The following is a 24,216-nucleotide window of genomic DNA, read 5'->3' on the forward strand; positions in this document are numbered from 1 at the left end:
TTTGCCTATTTTTCTAGTGGATTGTTTTTTACTTATTCAGAGCAAGGAGCTTCTTATATTAAGGGGTATTCATCCTAAAACACATACACATAAAGAAAAATATTTTTCCTATTAAAGTTTTTTTCTTTTTAATTAGAGGCTTTTAAAAATACTATATAGAGCTTTGGCCAGTGGTTCAGTTGGCTGGATTATGATCCCATGCACTGCAAGTTTGCAGGTTCAATTCCCAGTCAGGGCACATACCTCGGTTGTGGATTCCATCCCTTGTCAGGGAGCGCAAGGGAAGCACCTGGTTGATGTTTCTCTCTCTCTCCCTCCCTTTTTCTCTCTCTGAAATCAATAACTGTATCCGAGGGCGAGGGTTAAAAAAATACTGTATATAAGCACAACATGTTTATGTCATTGTTTTCCCTTGTGTTTCTGAGATACACACACACAACTTAGGAAGTTCATCTCCTTACCCAAATAATAAAAATATTCTTCCATTTTTTCTTCGGGTACTTTAATAGCTATGTTTGAATATTTAGAACATTAGCCATTTGGAGTTTATTTTTATGTGCTATGTGACATAGCAGTCTAACTGAATTTACTTCCCACACCGCTCACTCAGCTGTCTCAGAACAGCTGTCCTCCCCTGTCTGTGGAGGATACATTACGAGACCCCTGTGGATGTCTGAAGCCCTGGGCAGCATCGAACCCTATATATACTGTTTCTCCCCATATGCACACTCACCTTTTCACTCAAAGGAAGACTTTATGCCTTGTCACTGGCATTTCTGAATTGCCAGCATCACTGCTCTTGCACTTCGGAGCCATTACTCAGTAAAATAAGGGTTCCTTGAACGCAAGCACTGCAGTACCACGACAATCAATTGGATCACGGAGACAGCTACTAAGTGACTAGTGGAATGGGGACCACACACAGTGTGGTGACACCAGATAAAGGGATGGTTTATTTCCTGGGCGACAGAGTGGGATCTCGTGAGATTTCATCACTATTCAGTACGGTACGAGATTTCATCATGCTATTGAGAACAGTGTGCGATTTCAACTTATAAAATGTTTATTTCTGAAATTTTCCATTAAATATTTTTGTGCTGTGGTTGACCTCGGGTAACTGAAACCGCTGAAAGCAAAACCACAGATAAGGGGGGATTTCTGTACTGTTTTGAAAGAATCCAGCTCTTTCCTTCTAATTTGAAATGCCCTTTCCTTTATATGCTAAATCCTCACACATCCGTGGATTTGCTTCTCTCCTCTCCTTTTCCAGGAAGCCTTTTGTAGCTCATTATCTATGTAGGTTTGGTTAAAAATGCTTTCCCACTGGCCCTCTCCATATTTAAAGTAGGGAGACTGTCTCAGCAGCAGCTTCACCTCACAGAGCTGTGAGGAGCAAACCGTGACGTGTCAGGGCTTGGCCTCACTGTTAAGCACTGTATAAATGATAGAATTATTTTCATTGTTGCTTGTTTTAGGGCCGGTGCCAATGGCTCTTAATTACTGTAATAGGTAGTTCCTATCATTTTTCTTTACAAAAGTTTAAAAAATTTCTTGGCCACCCTTCTACCTTTAGTTTTCAACTTGAATTGAAATTCACGTTGCTTGGAGCAATTCTTCAAGCTCCAGGAAAAACAAAGGAAAAAAAGAACAGTTGAGATTCTGATTGAAATTGCATTAAACTTATATATTAAATGGGGAGGTCTGACATCTTACAAAATTGAATCTCCTTATCTACACACACTGCAGCTATCTCTATTTAGGTTTTGCTCTTTGCTCTTCAATCAAATTTTCCTTATGTTGAGGTTTAAGCACTGATTTCTCTAGCTTTCCCCTTGTTATGGTTGAGACTGGCCCTCTCCCTTCAGAACAGGTGGGGGCAGCTTCGGAGTTTCATTAAATGCCTCGAGATACAATATCTTTATAAGTCATTGAAACACACTCAGGAGGTGAGATTGAGCATTTCAGTTTCACAGATAAAGAATTTAAAAGGAAGGGAGAAAGCAAAGTAATAATTTTAAATATCTATGTGTCAAACATGAGTATATTTTTACTTAATCTTAAGTAGTCCTATTATCCCTGTTTTACAAATGAGGAAACTGATTCCTAGGGAAGGTAAAGTGACATGGCCAAGCCACAAAATAAAAAAAGAGACAGGGCTCAAATCCAGGGCTTCGGATTCCAAATCAGTTGTTCTAATGGCCAGTGGCCACTACATCCTCCTGGTGCTGTCTCATCCTCTCTGCACCCGTCATTTGTCTTAATGGAGTCGACCGCAGACCAGCTGATCTGTTCCCGAGGGCAGGCTGCCATTCCCTAGTCCAGTCTCTGGACCTATCCAAATGGCCCAGCACAGGCAGTCCCTCCTAAGAGCCAATCACAGCCTTGGTTGATTCTGTTGCTGTTGAATGTGGCCTGGCTGCCTGGCTGGATGGTTACAGAGAGTATCTGGGAGGAAGGCCAGAGTAGGGAGAAGATCGATGGAGGCCAAAAATTCTCTCACACACCCGAGCCTTGTTGTTTTGTTATCTGACTGCTGGGGCTGAGAAACCCCATAGCAAGGTTAGATTGTCAAGTTCGTCGATACATGACCCAATGGAGCCACGTAGGGCTGAGAATCACAGAGTGATGAGAAGGAGGAGCCTGGCTTGAACTGTCCCTCCACTGGGCGTCCTTGGCCAGGACAGAGCTGCTCTCACAGCAGCAGCAGCCTTGGCTCTCAGTAGGACTGCCAGATGCTGCGTTTCTCCTGGATTTGTGTATTGATCTTCTTTTAACAGAAAATTTATGATTGGCCCTTTGTCCTTTTCACAGAAGCAGGACATGAAGTACTTGCTTTTGTTGGTTTTTCCACTGTAGCTACTTGGGTGAGGAGGTAGAATTTTAAACTCTTTTTAAAATTGTGTGTGTGTGTGTGTGAGAATATTTGTGCATCTATTTATTTCTTGGATCTTGATGCAATGGATCCTGCTGCAGAATCTGGGCTTTAGGGCAGATCCCTGGAGGCCAACTGCCCTGGTCTCTGCCTCTGGGCAGATCTATGCCTGAATGGAGCCGAAGGGCTGGGCAATATTGCTGGGGGCCTCCAGCAGGGTGGAAAGGAAACTGGGTGGGTAGGGCTCCAGGCTCTGGATGGTTCATACTCGCTGGAAGAAGTTGTTTAATATATTGAAACTTAGAGTAATATTTCATTAGTGAAAAATGTCTTGCTTTTAAGAGGAAAAGTTAGTCTGTGACATCTAGAAGGGATTCATGTTCTCTTTTAGAAGAATTTCAGAAGTGAAAATTTAAGCCCATTGTACTTGCTTTTCTAGATTGTTTGGGTAGTGATAATTTGGAAGAGAGGCAGGTCTAAGTGACTGTGAAGACATCGGAAGCAGGATTTGTTCCTCTGAAACTCAGGAAGCATTTCTAGAGCAGCTAGCTACCCTGCCAAGGTAGTCGAGCTTCGCCACGTCTGGATGGGGGCTCCTGGAGTTGAGCAATGTAATGGCCAAATTCACCCTACGCGTAATACTCCATTAGACGCCATTGTAATGTGGGGTGCAGGATGCAAGACAGAAAGTGGATCAGATTTCCTTGGGGTGGATTATAATTTATTTAAAGAAACAATCCTCAATTGTTAAAGTTTGAGGGGGCCATTCCATAGCACTGTCTTTCCCTTCCTGTGATCAGAACTAATTGAGAGAGATATAGGAATCTGGCACATGGGGCTTATACTGTCACCTTTATGAGTAGTAAGGCTGATCCTGGAAAATGTAGTTCATATCTGTGGGCAAGTGAGTTTTGCAAAAATAAAGAAAACCTAACTAAAATGGAGTCAGGAGGGCCTGAAGGGGGAGCTCTTATGGCTTACCACTTCATCACCAATCACCCCAATCTGGAAGAGACCCACCCATAGCTCAAGTCTCCAACAGGAATGTGTTTCTATTTCACCATCCCAGCAGGAGGAAGGAAGATTTTTCTCCTTGCCTGGCAACAAGTCAGCCCTTTTCATAACTCTGCCAATGAAAAGCACTACATTTGGAACTCCTTGTTTTCTCCAATGGACTGTGTTTGTAAAAGCCCAACTCACAACCCTCCACTCACACCCCAGCCCACCCCTTTCTTCGATAAAAGAACATTTCTCTCCTTTGTTCTTCTTCAGGCTTGCCTATGGTTTGGTCATAGCTTGCATGTCTAGAATTGTAATTGTTATTCCCAAATAAGCCCATTTCTGCAGGTAAAATAACGGGCACTTTTATTTTTTGAGGTCAACAGTTTCTTAAAGTAAATCCTGGAATCAGACAGACTTATCTACCCATCCCAGGTAGCAGTGGAGAACTTCAGTTCTCTTAGCAGCCATCCTCTCTGCCCTCTGCCCTCTCCCCTAACATTTATAGAGAGGAAGAGCAGAGCAGAATATAGACTAATCTCTAAGAGAGTAGAGTGGGAGAAGTGGTCAAGCTACACATGTCCAATTCTTGCCCCCAATGTACCAACACAGGGAAAAAGCCCAAGTGTTACATGGAAAGATGTCCCTCTACAGGGAAACACCATACAGCAAAAAGGAGGTTCCCTCTCTCAACAAGTCTGAAAGATCAGCTGGAGATAAACATTAATGTAATACATACTGACTATATGAATTTTTGGTACAAGACACATACTTAGATACTGAAAAGGGATGTTTAATAAGGGAACATTTCTGGAAGCAAGCAGTGGCCATAATTTAGTGGAGAGAAGCACCCAGCTTTAAACAGTCTGAGCCAATGAAATGGGGAGAGCTCATGATGAGCTCGAACTGTGGTAAAATGAAAAAGACCTCCCGATATGACTAACATAGGGTGCTCAGGATCTGCAAGACATGGGTTAATGCCATCAATGTCAGTAGTCATAAATGCAATATGAAGATTAGACAACATTGCTCCAACTGGAATGTTCACAGGCATGGGACTCTCCCGATACAGCGAAGTGGGGGGCCCACAGATGGCAGCTGTGAAGGGGAGGGTTCTGGGAATTCCAGCAAGACAGGACTGTTGGCGTTAGACATCATGAATGGCGGTCCTCTCATCTGATTTATTCCTAGTTCAGTAAATCGGAAGTGCTTTCCGGCTTACCTCCTTAACAAAAATTCACTTAAAGTTTTCTGTAGTGCAAAAAGAAAATGGTTTTTTGATTTGTTTGCTTTTTGTCTGACCAGCTGGGAGATACCTGGGAGCTGTGGGTGTGTAGGCTCAGTTGTGTGATGCTTTCTTCTGAGTTTTCTGTTGCGTAATTGAAAATGGTTTGAAATCCTACAACTTCTGAGTAGGAGACTAGGGCAGGCAGTAACACACACTTTCCAAAACAGTGGATAACTCAGAGGCCACATTTTCTTGATTTTGGAATGCCATTTGTGAATTTTGTATTGTGGATTTTCCTTTCCAAACACTTTTTTTTAGTGACATAACCCATTTGTCTTCTAAGAGCACCCAGAAAATGGCAGCTGAAAATTACAGAAAGGGAAAATGGATAGAGAATTAAAATGAACTACAGATGAACACATAGATAATTGAGACAAGGTGAAATTTTTCACTTAATCTATTTGCTGCCTGTTTTACATGGGTTAGTTATACTTACATGTGTGTAAGTGGTATGGCTAGATATGTAAACTAGTTATTAAATTAGACTGGCTAATCCTAACATTATGAGATGTCTGTCTGTGTTGTATTGTATAGAAGTTAATGTGATTGCGGGCAGAGAGACCCAGGTGACTTCTTGGGGATCTGTTTCCATCTCTAAGATTCAGTGAGTTATTTGCTTGCTATCAAATAAAATAAAATAAAATAAAGTAAAGTAAAGTAAAGTAAAATAAAATAACTGAGCACAGTGCCTGGAATGCCTGGAAGCTTCTCTAATACTTAACAACATAGAGGAATATTTACTGTATTTTAACTTGAAAATGATTATAAAATAGTATGTAAAATATTATGTAAAATACTATCCAGTAATACAGAATTCAACAAGTAGTTATTAAGCTCTTATATACCAGACCCTCTTTTAGGAACAGGGATACAAAAAGTAGATAGGGAAGAACTTATCATTCATTATCTTGTGTCTCATCTAATTTTGGGCCACAGAATTCATTGGCCCATCTTGCTGGTGTCCTCTATAGATAGAAAACACTTGTTTGTTTTCCCTTGTTATATTTCAGAAGCCAGAGGTTGACTTCGTGCAGGTATTTGGCCATAGATACCTGAGTGGGCATCTGGGGAGGCAGTCAGATGCGCCCTGCCCAGCTTCTCCTTCTGTGGACCAGCTCAGTGCTTTGGAGAGGCTCATTTGTCCCCCGCTTTTGCCCAGGAGCAAGGACTGGAAGTTGAACGCATTAACTGAGTACTCTAAGGCACTAATGTAATCACCACCCAAACCCACCTGGAAAACTTCCGTTCTGGGGAAGCCTTTGCTGGGAGAGTCATTGTGGTGATTCTTTCCCTTCTTCATGTGCTTTCATTTGTTATTTATTGTTTGGACCTTTTAGATTTTTATTTTGGGGAGAGAGACTTAGAAACATAGTTTTTGGTCCGTGGCTGATTGAGCTTGTGAGCAAAACTGGTGGATTCCCAAACCGGACTTTGACCCTGGGGCCCTTTGGGAGATTTGGGTTTGCGTGGTCTGCTGGCCATGCTGGCAATGCCCGTGCCGCTCCTCCTCTTTGCTTGCCCACGACATGGTCTCAAGTGGGTCTGCAGGTGTCTGTACCTTACTTACTACCAGAGGTGAGGGGGATTTTCAACCCCTTTTCCAATCATTTCATGAGTTAAGAGAGCTGCACTTACAAACTTATTTTAATGAAAGAAAAGCCCCACTGAGTAGTCACTGTGAAAGTTTTTATTCCAGTGAGAGGAGAAATTAATGGTATAATAACCCCAGCACCTGAAGAAACGAAGCTTTTTAAAAATTGAATTAATATTTGTAGCTATTCATTCCCAAGTCTTTGCTTCCATGGCCCCTCAAATGAGAATGCAAATTACTGACCGACCTTTCGATATTTCTTTCAGGGACACCTGTGTGGTTCTTTGTGAAAATTGCTCCAATTCGAAACGAACAGGATAAAGTGGTCTTATTTCTTTGCACTTTCAGTGACATAACAGCTTTCAAACAGCCAATTGAGGATGATTCATGTAAAGGTTTGTAATTCTGATTCGTACAAATGTATTTATGCCTTTTTTTTCTTTTGCCTGTATGGTGACACGGATTATAGAGAATTTGAGGTTGCCAAGGCAATCTCTGCACAAAGATCAAGGTTTAAACCTCGATACGTGCTGGGTAAAGCATTGTATCACTTTGGAATGTATGGGGCGAGGAAAAGGGGAGGGGAAAAAAGCCTTGTTTAGGAAGGCATTCCGACCAGTTTTATGCCTTTTCAGATGAACCCTTTCCAATAAAGTTGAAACAGAAGAACGTAGTTGGGCACCTCTGGTATCATCAGAATCTTTTTGGGTTTTCATGTGACAGGTGTCAGTCACCCAGACGAGGCAGTCCACGCCACATTCATCTTTTTACATGTATACTTCTTCAGATTTGACCGAGTTCTAGCATTTCAAGATTGTTGAAGTAGACTTTCATTTATTTCTGCCTGGGTGGTTGTGTAAGTGTGCAGCCAGTTAATTTACGACATTTGAAACGTGGTGTGAATGAGCATGAGTAACACTTCAGTATGTGTCATTTAATCAGTTGTGACCACCGAGGTGAGCACTCACCTCAGCCACATCGCATGCGGGCACCGTTGATGTAACACCGGTGACTGGGGAAGGAGATGGCTCAGAATTTCTAGAACAGCTGCACCCCTGAAGAGGATATGCAAAAGATGGCATGTTATCCCAAGAGGCTTGGGATTAGAGGGTGTCCCAGCACCTTTTCCATCCCTCTCCTCAAGTGATCACTCATGATAAGAGGCTAGGGGGGAGTTCCTATTGCAGTGCGTCCTGGCTCTGTGGTGGACTGCCCGGCCCTACCGGAGAGCTCCGCACCTGTGGTTTTCTGACACGCAGCAGAGAGAGGAGAGTGGAATCCAGAGGAGTCTAACTGGGGCATAATTATTCTCGAAGTCATCACACTGCGATTGTTAAATGGGCATTATAGGAGGAACTAAAAAGCATTAATTATGTGGATGCTCTCTCGGGGGCTGTGTGCTTTGAGGGTATTTAAAATCCTGGCACATTCGGACGCTCACATTTATAGAGCTCAGAGAACAATGCGGTGTATACCAGTGCATTCTACTTTTTTAGACTACCTGATAGTGTAATAAATCAATCGCAGCCTGACTCTGGGTTTTTAGACTACCGCAGATGTAAAACCTTGCCGCCAGTGTCTCGGCCTCCTGCAGTTGCCTTTTCTCCTGCAGATTTTCGATTCCCTGATTTCTCGCTTTTGACTTGAGGATTTCTCAGTGCAATAGCTACTGTGTGGTGATAGACTCAGTTGCAATTAAGTGTTATCTTGCTACCACCTAGAGAGGCCGTTTGCTTTTTTATGTGAATGAACACATAAATAATATTTTTAAGGGAATCAGATATTTTGACACTTTTTTGCCAATTTTCTCTTAACAGTTTAAAATATGTGATGTTGTTGAGTCAGCCTGTGTGGTTTTCCTCACCGCTGGGACATTTTTAGGTGACATGGAGGTGTTGTTTCATGGGAAGGGCATACTCAACAGAGAGTATGTCACATGTCACCTAGTGTCTGCATCTGATTCTCATGAAACCCAAAAGAAAAGTCACATTTTGTGTGATAAATGAGACTCCCTTGTGTGAGTGATGTGGTGAGACTCACTTAGGTTTATTTTCCAGAAATAAAATGCTCCACTTTATTTTACCTGCCTCAGTGATGTATTTCCTTTTTGATACAGTGTTGGTGTATACACACACACACACACACACACACACACAGTTACCTTTTAGCCAAGGGAACCAGATATTAATTCTCTTTGTCTGTGAAATAAATAGTAGTACACGTGGCTTGATTCGTAAAAATTTAAAACACACGCCACACACATGTGCTTTAGCCCTCAGTACAGACGTGCCACTAGTGCATCATGCCTCACGCCTCCTCCAGGACATGTCTTTATAAGCCCGTCCATTTGACATGCCACAGCAAGTATGTTTAGGCTTTTGCTTGTCATGTCACTGTGCCCCTGGCCCATGTTGATTTGGTGATCTGATTAAGACAAGGTCAAATTTCATACTAGTCTGTTTATGATGGAAGACCATGATAATTCTCCAGGCCTTGTACATCGTAAGCCTATAAACTGCAGTTCTGGCCGCGAGGACCACATCGAGATGGAAAATATGCTGCCGTGTGACTGGGCTGCTCTCTGCCTTGACGTCTCTCCTGGGATGAGCTCTCGAGTTGTGCGTTCCCCGCAGATCCAGTGGCGTTTCAGTGCAGCCCTTCCGTCAGCATTTAGGGTCTTCCGAGTCTGGACCCAGGCTTGATTCAAGTTCACTTTTGAGCTGGAAGTGGAAGGGTGGATATCCCAAAACCGCAGAAGAATCCCCAGATAGTTGCCCTTTGGCATGGCAGCACGAGATGTTGTCCCACCATCGGATTAGTCTTTTTTAAAAGTCAGTTGTGCTCTGTCTCTAAACGACTTTGTTTTCTCTGATCATGTAGTGCCTAACTTTGGGCTTGGGAGTGGGGTGAGTGCATCCTGAGAGTGGATTCAAGAAGCCACTTGGTGCCTAATATTTTCCCACAAACAACCCACAACGGGGTAAACACATGGCAACAGTTTATTTAACACCTGACACCAAATAACTGGCCTTTTTCCTGGAGCTCCGAGCATAGGCGAGCACGGGCCCGGGGAACACTCCCTGAGCCCCCTCGTTCATGAATGTTTCCGTTCTCATGATCCTTTCGATGAATAATCCAGGCCCCTGATTCCCTCACCTTCTCTCCTCTGTCCATCTTGGGGCTTATTCCCTGGAGTTCTGACAGCAAGTGCCCCCGATGGCGTGGAGCAGGAATGAATGTCAAGTCAGGTTTGTGGTTTGGTAACAGCTCTGGTCTGTATGTGCGTGCGCATGCGTGTGTGTGAAGGCTGAATGAGAGAATAAATGGGAGAAATGAGAATCTGTGATGCTCCGGGGGTTTCATTAGTTTCTTATCTCTTGCTTTTCTGTTATTATGCGGAATTGGGAGCAGCCTGCAGAATGTTTTTCTCTGTCCCATTCTCCCTTCTGAGCCGGGAGCCTTGGGCAAGTATGTTGAGAAGAATCCGGTATAAGGCGCAGGATCTTTTCTCTGCATTGCTCACCAAAGAATGAGTCACCCCTCTTTTTTTCTCTTATCCCACCAAGTAATCTCATATTAAAGGAGCAAATCCATTTTCAAAGATACATGTTTTGACTTCTAAATTTATAGTTAAACCCGAGCCAAAAGCAGACAACAAAAGGAATGGAAAACTCCAGAGGAGATTTTCGCAGGCCAGAGATATAGAATATTTGGAAATGGGGTTCTGGCTGGCTGGCATAACTGCCTTCCTGTCTGTCTGTGCCTTCATGTGGGATACTCATGAGGCACTCTTGGGAAAGAAACACAGTGACGGACACAGGCCACAGACCTCCTCTCCCCTCCAGTATTAATGTTTTATCTTGTTCCCTTAGGATTATGGAAAGGTGATGATTTTCTGACAGCCACTTGAAGACATCATTGTAGATTTCTGGTTATTTGTACATTAATAGGGAAAAGACAAGGGAGGAAGACTCGAGGGCATTTAGGCAGTGTCCTTCCTGGCCCCCTGTGTCCCCTGTTCTCTTCTGCATATTGGGTTATGGCACCAGCTCCTCTAAGAGAATCTAACTCCAGCGGTTAGGACAAGCCTGGCCTCACAGCCTTCCCATGGGGGTGGGGAGACCTTACAGGAGTCTCTGTAACTTCTGCTCAGAGGGGCGTGACAAGGAGGGGCCTGTAGATTTGTCTTTTCTGGTACCCCTGGACCTACAGGTCATCCCAGAGCCCTCTCTTCTGGCCTGCGAGGGATACAGGGTTGTGTGGGCTAAAGTAGCCTAGTGGGGGGCTCACCCCAATTGAAACCTACAGCCGTTGTGGGGTCAGGGAAAAGGGGAGGGTCCTTGCTGAGAATGGAGAAAAGACCCAGTGAGTACTTTTGAGTGACTGTTAGGTTATGTATTATGCCCCCCTCCTTCTGTCCTTTCCCTTTCACGCTTCCCCTCCCCTGGCCACCGTCCTCGCACCCCAAAGGCACCCAGTAAGTGTGTGCTGAATAAATAGGAGTCTGCCTAAGGGAAATGGGTGTACACAGGAGGGCGTGGGTAGTTTTGCTGGGGGTAGAGCAGTAATCGGAAAAGGCTTCCTGGGAGGAGAGTACGTCAGCTTTCTTTCTTTTCTTTTTTTAAATTATAGTTTACTTTCAATGCTATTTTGTATTGGTTTCAGGCATACAGCATAGTGGTTAGACAATCATATGCTTTACAAAGTGTTGCCCCGATATTTCCAGTACCCACCTGGCACCATACATAGTTTATACAATTATTACCGACTGTTTATTTCCCTATGCTGTGCTTTACATCCCTGTGACTATTTTGTGACTACCAATTAGTGCTTCTTAATCCCTTCACCTGTTTTCATCCAGCCCTCTTACCTTCCCCTGCTTCTGGCAACCACTGCAGCCGCCTTTTCTGAACTACGTTCTCATTGGGGTGTCCCCTTCCTGTTGGCTGATTGGAAGGCAGGAGATTCATTTTTTCCAGGGATGTTTCTCCTGATTGCTCTACTATAAGGGACGGCGTTGGTCCGAGGTGGACATTTTATCATCTATCAAACCCTTCGGCTTCTCTGCCTGTGTTTTTAATTTCATTGCATGGCGGTTAGTCCAGCCACCCAAACCAGGAACCGGGAGCCACCGGGGTTGCCTCTTCTCTCCCTCTGCAGCCATTGTTCCCCGAGCCCTGTTGCCTCTAGCTGTGCATCTGTCCTCAAGTTTCCCCTTGTTGCCCGGCCCAGGTTACCACCTGGTCCAGGCCCACACAGTGTCTTGCCTGGCATCCTGACATCCTTTACCTGTCAACGTTTTGTTTTTATGTGTACTACCCACACTGCCATTCTGTCCTTCGTAAAAGAACCCAGTGTACGTTTCCTCCCCATCGTAATTCAGCTCTTCCAGTGGTTCTCCATGGGTTTTAGGATGAAGTTCAAATCCTTTAACTTGCTGTCGAGGTTCTCACCATCCAAGTTTTGCTCGATTTGGCCCCTGACAGCCTCGTTAGCGTCACGTCAGGCCATCGTCTGCCTCTCCTGTCCTGCGGGCTGTGCCCCACTCCCCGACCGGGCAGATTTCTTACTCTCCACTGACATATTACCCAATTCTGTGATTTTGTGCCTTCATGGGTGCTCTTCCTTCTGTGTGGAATGTCTGTTTCTTTTTTCTGGAGTTTTTAACTCCTACCTATCTTTCATGATTTTGCTCTAATGTAACCTCCTCTTGAAGGCCCTCCTGGACTCCCCAGCCTGGATTAGGTACACCTTCTCTGGACAGTCTTGGCCATAGTGTTCTTTACTCACCTCTGTCATAGAACTTAGCTTACTGTTTGTCATGGTTTTGTATTTATTTATCAGTCTTCCCTACTCAAGTGCATGCTCTTTGTAGCTACAGTCTGTGTCTTCTTCATCCTAGTACCTAGCCCTCTGCCTGGTATGTAGTAGTTATGTTTAGAGAATTAATACAGGAATGAATGAAGTTCTGTCCTCTGGCGAGGTAAGGATTCCTATTAGAAAGCGTCTGCAGTTCAGAAAGGAAAACATGGGGGTGGAATTGGGGAGAGAACTTATTTCCTTCCTTCAGCACAGGCAGAGGCTACCCATCCTGGTTGAGGTGCAATGGAGAATTTCACATTGCTTGTCCATTTCTTCATCCCACACTCATTCACCTTGCTGTGCCCCCCACTCAGCCAGCTCTTTTGGGAACCACATTCTTGAAAAGTGACTCAGGGCTAAGGCAGAGAGTGAGAGGCTAGCCTGCGCCCAGAGAGATGCCCACAGGTCCAGGGATCTTTCATTACATCCTTTTGTGCTGTATCGGCTGATGGACCGGGGCTGAGAGCTCCCTGCCAGGAAGGGTCTGGGGTGTCTGCTCTACCTTCTCTTTCTCATCATTGGTCCCAGAGTCTGGGTCGTGGTGGAAGTGGTGGTGATGGTAGTGGAGGGTGCGGTGGGAGGGGGTTGCAGAAAACTCTTGTTGATGTTTGCATGTGCAGCTATTTTTTGACTGATTGAAAAATATACTTTCTGCTCTTCTTGAAAAGCTTTGGAGGATTCAGTCCCAGACTTGCAGAGTTTGGCCGTCCCTTCTTGTTAACATTAGTGGGACCCCCACAGCCTGACCACCAACCACACTCCCCTTTCCAAGCTGACTCCAGCAGGCCCATTTTTCTGCTTGCCAGCATGAGGGTGGATGATAAAAATTCTACTATCTTTTATTAAAGCCCAGAACTTCTGGAATGTGATAAAAAGAACTTATTTGCTATTCTTGCCTTACTGACAAAAATGTATCCAGATTGCGATTCCTAAAGCTTGTTGCAAAGACAGGGCCATTCTTCTGCTTAACTGCGCTGTCCTCTGGACTCTTAGTTTGCCTTGGAAAGGTGCTCCAGGGTAACACTTGGCAGATGAGAGTTCTACGGCCAAGTGCTGAATACTGCCAAACCTAAAGGATAAAAAAATAAAACCACCTTGTCCTACTTTTAGCTGTCACGTAAAAATACTTGCATGCTCTGTTTATTTTCTGGAGACCCTTCACCCCAAGCTAGGCCTTGAATACTCTGCCAGGCTTTTAGGGGTTCCATGAGGCCATTGCCATGGTCATGACCTTGATACAAATGGGTTGTTGTGTATTGGAATGGACAGTGGTCTTTGGGGATCTTTAAAAGATCACTCACATGTCTTAAATTCTCAGTAAAGATTACTCAGATGTCTTAGATTCTGGGGTGTAGTGTGGGCTGGATTAGAAAAAGATCAGCATTTTGCTTTTCCTGGAGGCCTAGTAGAGAGGCCCACGGAGGCCTCAGGGCAACCTGTTTCAACCCATTAGTCAGAGCCCACTAAACTTAACTCCTTTGTCTTACTAGGCGAATGCACCCTGCTTTTAGGCAGGTAGAGTATTTTATTTTCCCTTTACAGATGAGCTAATTAAGCTGAGACAACTTAAACAGCTTGTTGGAGATCACAGAGCAAGCTGGAGGCAGAGATGGGACTTGTATCCAGATTTCTTGCCTGGGCTCTGGATACTGAGTTCGTTACTAGGCTCTCAGAGTTTCTTGTTTGAAGGGGACCTGTCACCAGCCATCCTTCCCCCATCCCAGAACAGACTAAAATCTGCCAGTGCTTTTCCTCACCTATCCACCCATTATTCTCCTAGCTTTGGAGGATGCAATGCAAGGAATGGCCATGTGATTACCTAGCTGTCCATTTAAAACCTGGAACCAGCTGGGCCTCTGGGAATAGACTTAGCCAAGTCACAGAGTCAGAGAAACACCTTGATTGCCTCTAGTATCTGGCCGAAGAGCCTTGAGCCAGAGTGCAGAGATCTGGGTCCTAGACTGGACTTGTCTAGGCACTCTGAGCCTCAGTTTTCCTTTTGTAGACGGGTACTAAAACCTGCCCTACCTACTTCACAAGTTATGATTAGGATAAAATGGCAATGCAGGGGGAAATAAATGCTACAGAGATATGGGTGAGCTTCTGTGCTTTCCTGAGCACTGAGCCTTCATCGTGCCTCCTGGGAGCTCGGGAGGACAAGAGGGTGTCTGCTGCTAACAGCATAACTTGCAGTGTGAATGTCCATGTACATTTAGGATGTGCTTGAACTTGTCTTTTTTCTCTTCCATGTGCTCCAGGCTGGGGGAAGTTTGCTCGGCTGACCAGAGCCCTGACGAGCAGCAGGGGCGTCCTGCAGCAGCTGGCTCCCAGCGTGCAAAAAGGAGAGAACGTGCACAAGCACTCCCGCCTGGCCGAGGTAAGGGCAAGGGGTCGGCGTATCTTATACCTCGCTTCTCTGGGGTTTGGGGCCTGGAAAAATGGTACGAAGCAAGAGTGCTGGTTTGGAGGGGACTTTCAGGGTCCTTAGACTCTTGTCCTGGCTGGGCTACACACTGCGATGTGATACTTTGGGTAAGTGGTCTTTGCAGCTTTGTACTTTCCCACGAGTAAAAGGGAGTGGAGACATCTTTCTTCCAACGTGCTTGAGTTTACAGGGTTGTCAGTTTGTTTTTCTGAAGGAGCACGGAAGGAGCTGGAAGTGCTATATATACACAAAAAGGACTGTTACTGTGGACCATAAACATTTTTTTAAAAAATTTGAGCCATACATACTACTAAAGGAAAAGAAGACACGGGAAGCAAAAAGAAAATAAAAATCACCTATAATCCCACTAGCCTGGGTGGTATTCCCCATTTGGCTGGGACAAGTCCTCGGGTGATATTCAGTCTTCCTGGTATCCTGTAACTTAAATACTTAAAACATGTAAACTATAATGAACATAGCTTATGTTAGATGATGAGGGGATAAGAGAGGGAAGAACATGAAAGTATTTGCTTAACATATACACACATGTATATGACATATGTAAACATTCATAACAAAATAAAAACTACGCATAACTCTTAACCTGCTCTATGGTTTTCTCCACTTAGTGCCTTCTAATGTACTAGGCAGTTTACTTACTCATTTGTTTGTTGTTCACTAATACGCGTACACGCTGACAACAGTGTCTGTCTCACAGTACATGCACATCAGTAGTGTTTCTTTTTTCTGATTGATCAAATGAATAAAGAAAGGAGATGATGTTAGTGTTTTTGTGTACCTGTCTGGTGTAAGAAATTGCTCATCATTTGGCAATGTGAGGCAAATACCTGGTTCACATCCCAGAGCTAGTAAGTTTTAGCTAATTTGGCTAGAGGCTTCCCAATTTTATTGATCTTTCTAAAGAACCAGCTTTCATTTTGTTGATTTTCTGTAGTGGTTTCCTGTTTTGAATTTTGTTGATTTCTGCTCTAATTCTTTCTTTCCTTCTGCTTACTTTGGATTGAATTTGCTCTTTTTTTTTCTAGTTTCCTAAGGTGGAAACTTAGATTATCGATTTTTGATATTTAGTTTTTCCTGGTATTTGCATTCAATGCTATAAACTTCCCTCTAAATACCGCATTTACTGCATCTCACAAAGTTTGATAAGTTGTGTTTTCATTTCCATTTGCTTCAAAATATTTTTGAATTTCTCTAGAGATTTCTTTGCTCCCATATGCTATTTAGAAGTGTGGTGGGATTTTACAGTTATCTTTCTGTTCTTGATTTCCAGTTTAATCTCATTGTGGTCTAAGAGTAGGCATTGTGTAAGTTCTATTCTTCTACATTTGTGAAGGTGTGTTTTGTGGTCCAGAACGTGGTTAGTCCTGGTGAATGTTCCAGGTGAGTTCAGGGGAATGCGATTCCGCTGCTCTGCTGCTGTCTGTTACAGCTGGTCGATTGATGGTGCTGTTGAGTTCAACTAGGTCCTTGCTGATTTTCTGCCTGTTGGGCCTGCCCGTTTCTGATAGAGGGGGCATAAAGTCTCCAACTCTAATAGTGGATTTATCTGTTTCCCCTTGCAGATCTGTCAGTTTGTGCCCCACGATTTTGATGCCGTGTTGTTCAGTGCATACACTTAAGGATTGTTATGTCTTCTTGAAAATGGACCCTTTTTCATTATGCAAAATGCCTTTCTTTGTTCTTGGTAACTTCTTGCTCTGAGTTTGGTCTGTCAGAAATTAATATAGCTACTTTAGCTTTCTTTTGATTAGTGTTAGCGTGGTACATATTTCTTCATCCCTTTATTTTAATCTATATGTGTATTTATATTTCAAGTGAGTTTCTTGTAGACAACATATAACTGAGTCTCGGTTTTTGATCCACTTTGACATTCTTAGATTATTGATGTTTAAACTGATTATTGATATAATTGGATTACTATCTAACATATTATATTAGTTATTTTCTCTTTGTCACCCTTGCTCTTTGTTCCTATTTTATCTTCCACTCTTTTCCTGGCTTTTGTGGTTTGAATTATTTTATATGATTCTGTTTTCACCCCTTTCTTAGCATATCAGTTATATTTCTTTTCTTGCTTGTTTATTAGTGATTGCCCTAGAGTTTGCAATATACATTAATAACTCATCCAGTTTACTTTCAGCACTATGCTGCAAGTACTTTATAATAACACAATATTCCTAATCCTTCTCTTCTGCCACCCCCGTCCCCCCACCTTTGGTCATGTATCCTGCTTGGTGTTCTCTGAGCTTCCCAGATCTGTGGTTTGGTTTCTGACATGAATTTACAGAAATTCTCAGTCATTATTGCTTCAAATATGTCTTCTGCTTCTCGCTCCTCCCTCTGGTATTCCCATTACCTGTATCTTAACATCTTCTGGAGTTGCCCCTCAGTTCTTGGATATTCTATTCTATTTGCTGTGGGGGGGGGGTCCTTCTTCTCTTTGTTTTTCACTTTTGGAGGCTTCTATGGACATATCCTTAAGCTCAGAGACTTTTTTCCTTGGCTGTGTTCAGTCTACTAATGAGCCCTTAAAGGCATTCTTCATTTCTGTTACCGTGTTTTTCAGCTCTAGTTTTTCTTTTTGATTCTTTCTTGGAATTTCCATCTCTCTGCTTACATTATCTATTCAGTCTTACGTGTTACTTTTTCCATTAGAGCCCTTAGCCTATTAATCGTAATTGTTTTAAATTTCTGGTCAACAATTCCAACATCCCCGAGCATCAGGGTCTTTTGCTAACTCTGTCTCTTCAAACTGTGTTTTTTGCCAGTTACTATGCCTTGCAGCTTTTTTGTAGACAGCTGGACACGATGTTCTTGGTAAAAGAAACTTGGGTAAAGAGGCCCTGAGTGGTGTGTTGACAAGGTGTGGGGGAGAAGAAGCATTCTGCACTCCTGTGATTAGCTGTTTCAGTTGGCCTGCACCCTGGGCTCTGAATTCCACAAATCTATGAAAGAAAAAGGGAGGAAGCAGTCTTGGGCAAGGGAAGCCTCAGACCACAGTGCAGTGCAGATATGACAGAGGCCCTGCCATCCTTACACGGAGCTCTGCAGCAGAGATGGCCAGTTAGAGGAGTCCCCTATAGGGACTCAGTGACCTCCTTGCCCAGTTATTGGCAGGTGCTTCACTGGAAAGCTCAGGTTTCTGTCCCTTAGGAAGCTAATGGGAATCTGTCTGCTAACTGCACAGCTGGGCAGAGAATCCTTCCTGGAAGCGGGATCTGAGAGGACACAGCTCTGAGTCTGCTGCCACCTCGTTGCCATAACTCATTCCGCCTTGGTAGGGAGGAAGTCGTGGACAGTGGACGATTTACTCTGTGGCCTTCACGTGGGTGTGACCCTGCTGGGGTTTGGTCTGGCTGGGACCCTTCTTATACCAGCCTCTCTCTGCATGGAACAGCTGTGGGGAAGACGTGGAGGGAAAACCACCTTTTCTGTCACATCTTCTGTCTTCCTCCCTGTGAAGGAGCCAGGTCAAGGTGTAATCTGAGGCGTGTGGTCGTGGCGGCTGGAGCACAGGGACATCCATTCAACCACGTCAGGGCGAGTTAGTGCTGCCCCGCTCGCAGCTCCTGACGGTCGCTGCCTCATTACGAGGGCATCGGGTAGGTGCCGTGAGTGCTTCTGTTTTTCACGCAGGTGACGGGAGTAATGGACTGAAACAACACTACAGGTTACAACTTATTTGACAACTCATTTAGCTGTGTGATTTTGGGCAAGTCATTTCACATTTGAGAGCTTCCATTTCCTCCTCTTCCTTCTCTTCTAATGGAGGTAGGAAGCGCGATGAGACCATGTTACCCACATGAAGCATAAGGGAGATGCAGAATGCACACATTTTGGCTTTTAGTAAAGCCCAGCAATAATAGTTTAATACTAAATTTTGATCTCTGGTTCTTTAATATCCATTTAAAAAACTTTCTTAAGTTTCAAAAATAAAATATTTTTAATCAGATTTTAAAACATAGAAGTATATAAAGTAGAAAGCAAAAAGCTCACTGTTTCTTAGAAGTAACTATTTTTAACAGAGCATGTGTTTTATTTCAAATATTTGTATATAGGATTTATACTGATTTTTAAAAACAAAAGTGTGCATTATACTATACATGTTATTTTCCAATTTGCTTCCCCCCCGACTTACTGGCATCTTTGGGATATTTTGCTAAGAGCAAAACTAGTTTGCAAAACTAGTACAGAGGGTGCTGTACCCTTCACCCAGCTTCCCTCAGGGGTACCGTCTTCTGTAGCTACAGAACTACATCAAACCCAGGAAACCAACCTGTGTAGGTTATTGTCAATACTTTGCTAAGAGCAAAATATTTCCCCTTTATTTTTTCTAATGGTTGCTTTGTATTCTGTTGGATGACCTGTTTAGCTGTCCCCCTGATGATGGTTGTTCAGGTTGTTACTGATCTTCAGTAATTACAGAGGCTGCTTCAGTGAATCTCCTTGTACGTATATTCAGAACTGTAGAGAGTAACACTCATTTAGTTATATTGTCTAGATAGTAAATGTTAATTTCTCACTTCAAATTCTCTTTTTAAAGATCAAAACATCACAGGTAAAGTTTAGGTCCTCGTAAAAGTCATTCCCAGAAATAATCATTACCTTGAAGTTGTGTCTTCTTGCTGCTGAATTTTTAATATTTTTATTACCTATGTATTTATCTGGAAAACATATATAGTATGATCATGTGTTTTTTTGTGCATTTACACAAATTTTATCATGTTGCTATTCTACAGCTTGAATTTTATACCTAACATTTAGTTTTGAAAGCTTTTTATTTTGCATTCATTACAGACTTACAGAATGTTGCAAAACTAGTACTGAGGGTGCTGTACCCTTCACCCAGCTTCCCTCAGGGGTACCGTCTTCTGTAGCTACAGAACCACATCAAACCCAGGAAACCAACCTGTGTAGGTTATTGTCAATGAAACTAAAGGCCATATTCAGATTTTATCAGTTTTCACATGCACTCTTTTGTGTTTCTGTGTGTATAGTTTTATGCCGTTTTATTTCATGTATAGCTTCAGGTAACCACCACTATCATCAAAATCCAGGCTTGTCCCATCATCACCAAAGAACTCTGTTACATACCTCTTTATAGTCTCACCCACATGCTTTTCTTATCCCCTGGAATCCATTGATTTCTCTCCATCTCTAGAATCCTGTTATTTTGAGAATGTTATATAAGGGGAATGATACAGAGTGAACCTTTTGAGATTAGCTTTCCCCGGTGTAGTGTCCATGAGATCCCCCCAGGTGCATGTAGCAATGATTTGTTTCTTTTTCCGGTGTGTGGATATACTGCAGTTTGTTTAACCATTCACTCATTAAAGGATATTTGGGTGTTTCGGTCTTTAGCTATATGAATAAAACTGCTGTGAACATACAGATTTTTGTGTGAACATAAGGGTTCATATCTCTGAGGTTAATGCCTCTAACCATGACATATGTGTGTGTGTGTTTGTGTATGCACAGAAGTGTATATTTAGTTTCATAAGAAGCTGCCAACCTCATTGCCAATTCTAGTTGGTTGTGCCATTTCATGTTCCCACCGGTCATGTAGCAGAGATCCAGTTTCTCTGCATGATTGTCATTATCTGTATTGCCACTCTTTTTTATTTTAGCCATTCTAAGAAGTATGTGGTAATATCTCATTGTGGTCTTAATTTGCATTTTATTTGTGGCTAGAGATACTGAACATCTTTTCATGAGCTTGTTTTTTAACTATATATTCTCTTTGTTGAAATTCTTATCTATTTCTTTTGCCCGTTTTCTTCTCGAATTCTTTTATTTTTTACTGTCAAAGGGTATACTGTTTACACCCTTTAGTGGCCATGTAGGAGACACTCATCCATTTCCCACATGGCCATTGCCACCTGGTAGTGTTAGGGCTCTAAATATCCCCAATCTGGTGGATGATAGTATTTCATTTTGATTTACATTACCCTGATTACTCGTTAGGTTTATTAGCCTTATGTCCCTTCTTCTGTGTATTTCCTTTTCATGTTCTTTGCCCATTGTTCTGTTAGATTATTTATCTTTTCTGGTGGATTCTTCTTTTATTGTTTCTTAATATTTGTTATTTCTGTACACATTTTTGTTCTAATTGATATTTTTCTTTATATTATTCTGATTTTCTTTGACTTGGTACTTGCCTGGTATATTTTTTCTTTTTTTTTAAAGATTATTTATTTATTTATTTTCAGAGAGGGAAGGGAGGGAGAAAGAGAGAGAGAAACATCAATGTTCGGTTGCTGGGGGCCGTGGCCTGCAACCCAGGCATGTGCCCTGACCGGGAATCGAACCTGCGATGCTTTGGTTCGCAGCCCATGCTCAATCCACTGAGCTACGCCAGCCAGGGCTTTTCTTTTCTTTTTTAAAATTTTATTTTAATTATTGTTCAAGTACAATTTTCTATCTTTTACTCCCATCCCAGCCTACCCACCCAGCCCTCCCCACCTCCCTCCCATTTCCACCTGCCCCTAGTTTTTGTCCATGTATCCTTTATACTTGTTCCTGTAAACTCTTCACCTTTTCCCCTGAAATTCCCCTGAAATCCCCCCCCACCTCCCCTCTGAACACTGTCAGCCTGTTCTCTATTTCAGTGTCTTTGGTTATATTTTGCTTGTTTCTTTGTTTTGCTGATTAGGTTCCTGTTAAAGGTGAGATCATTTGGTATTTGTCTTTCACCACCCTGGCTTATTTCACTTAGCATAATGTTTTCCAGTTCCCTCCATGCTGTTGCAAAGGGTAGGAGCTCCTTCTTTCTTTCTGCTGCATAGAATTCCATTGTGTAAATGTACCATAGGTTTTGATCCATTCATTTACTGATGGGCACCTAGGTTGCTTCCAACACTTGGCTATTGTAAATTGTGCTGCTATGAACATTGGGGTGCATAGGTTCTTTTGGATTGGTGTTTCAGGGTTCTTAGGATATAATCCTAGCAGTGGAATTGCTGGGTCAAAAGGCAGATACATTTTTAGTTTCCTGAGAAAACTCCATACTGTTTTCCATAGTGGTTGTACCAGTCTGCAATCCCACAAACAGTGCACTAGGGTCCCCTTTTCTCCACAACCTCTCCAACACTTGTTGTTTGTTGCTTTGTTTATGATGGCCATTCTGACTGGTGTAAAGTAGTATCTCATTGTGGTTTTAATTTGCATCTCTCTGATAGCTAGAGATATTGAACATCTTTTCATGTGTCTCTGGATTCTCTGTATGTCCTCCTTGGAGAAATGTCTGTTTAAGTCCCTTGCCCATTTTTTAATTGGGTTGCTTGTCTTCTTAGAGTGGAGTCGTGTAAGTTCTTTGTATATTTTGGAGATTTTTGCTCTAATTGATATTTTTCTTTGTATTATTCTGATTTTTTTTGACTTGGTACTTGCCTGGTATATTTTTTCTATCCCTTATTTTACAACCTTCTGTGTACCTCTTAATGCACGTATATCTGCCTCTTGTTTTTGGTTCAGAGCAATGTCAGCCACATCAAATTCTTACAGAGCACTTAAACTCTCTGTCACTCTAACACTGTGAGGGCATAGTATTAAACACATGTGAATTATACTTACAGACTAATCTAATACCCCTAAAGGTGAGGATTTCTATTGTACAGATTTTGAAATTGAAGCACACTTAGTAAGTGGCAGAATTGGCATTCAGATTCAGTCTGGCCTAAGATACCATGTTCCCAACTACTAGTGAGAGTAGTTGGGATCTACCTTTTCTCACCCCATAAGGGAAAGGAAAAAGCCAGTTTCCTTGTTATGTCTTTGAGACATGGGGTGAGAAAACTACTACCTTTTTGTAGGAGTTTAGTCTCCTTATTTCTATTGTTGTCACTGATATATTTGTGCTTATTTCTGGTATCTAATTTTTTGTTTTCTGTTTCTCACCCCCTTTCCTTTTCTTTTCTTACATCTTTCCTTGCTTTTTCCTTCCTTTCTTTACTTATTTGTGTTCAATTTATTTTCTCTGTACTGGTTTGGAAGGTATACATTCTATTTTTGTTCTCCTGTTGATTACACAACTTGTATGCATGTTAAAAATATATCTTCAAGTTAATCACTTTATCTACTTCTCCTAGAACAAGACAAGGACCTAGAATATTTTCACCCTGAGTTATTTTCATCTATGCATTTTTGTTTTTCCAAAAGTAGTTTCTTCATAGGGAGCCTGAAAATAATAAATTCTTTTCGCCTTCACATGTCTAAATATGTGTTTATCCTTTCCTCTCTCTTAAATCATAGCGGAGTATTTAATTTTAGGTTGACAGTTATTTCTCTTATTTAACCTATTCATTGAGTTATTTTTGTTTTGTTTTCAATGTTTATCTTTTTCAGTCCTGGAAATTCTATTTGGCTCTCTTTCAAATCTTCCTGTTCTTTGAAAATGATGTCTTTTGCATGTCTGCTAATCTCTCTTCTCTTTTTTTATTGCTTTAAAATTATAGGCATCCTTTAAATCCTCTTTCTTGGTGTTATTTCCTCTTGTGTGAGTTTATCTGCAATTGGGGGTTTTTGGTGGGAGTCTTTGGGTCTCCTATTGCTGAGGCATCTGGATGTGGTGGGTGAATTTTCCCAGGCCACGTACTATAAGGTTTCACCTGGTTCCAAACAGCTTTTCTGTGATGGTTTCAATCATGGGGCTCCCAACCACATGAATAGTGCGAATATTAGCTCTACACAGGGATATGGCCCAAACTTAGGATTCTGTTTTCTGCCCAAAGTTCCAGACAGATAGCCAGTTTCCTTTTTATGTCTTTGAGATATGGGGTGAGGCTTTTCTGTTCAGTGTTTCTTTATCACTCCAGCAAGAGCATGGGGTTCCCCTCCCATCTGCTACAGCACTCACCTTCTTCCGATAACCCCTTTTTCTGGGCTCTTTGCTTCAGCTCCTACTGTGTTCCTATTATGTTTCTGGTACCTGAGGTTTTGAACTTTAATTTTTCTTAAATTTTCTTTTTAAACATGTTTTAGTTTTTGAACAGCATCTCAATGTGTTTGGTATAAATGGATGGCTTACCATATTTGCTTAGTCCACTCGGTTGATTGTTAGCTCTCTAAATAGTTGTGCTAGTGTGAGTGTGAGAGATCACTGGGAGTGGAATTAAGGGGACAGGATAGGAACATTGCAAACTGCACAGAAACTGTCCACG

The 24,216-nt window shown here is 42.4% G+C and overlaps 1 protein-coding gene across 2 annotated transcripts in view; it reads left to right on the forward strand.

The window, feature by feature from the left end:
• KCNH1 (potassium voltage-gated channel subfamily H member 1) overlaps positions 1-24,216 on the forward strand; it is a 318,994-nt gene that overhangs the window by 38,733 nt on the left and 256,045 nt on the right. For both annotated transcript variants that reach the window (XM_045838602.1, XM_045838604.1), the window contains exons 4-5: positions 7,017-7,145; positions 14,871-14,989. In XM_045838602.1, coding sequence (XP_045694558.1) covers positions 7,017-7,145; positions 14,871-14,989 — 248 coding nt within the window. The remainder of the gene's footprint in view (positions 1-7,016; positions 7,146-14,870; positions 14,990-24,216) is intronic.

Source organism: Phyllostomus hastatus, unplaced genomic scaffold (assembly GCF_019186645.2).
Source record: "Phyllostomus hastatus isolate PE091 unplaced genomic scaffold, TTU_PhHast_1.1 phas_contig_283, whole genome shotgun sequence".
Taxonomy (NCBI): Eukaryota; Metazoa; Chordata; class Mammalia; order Chiroptera; family Phyllostomidae; genus Phyllostomus; species Phyllostomus hastatus.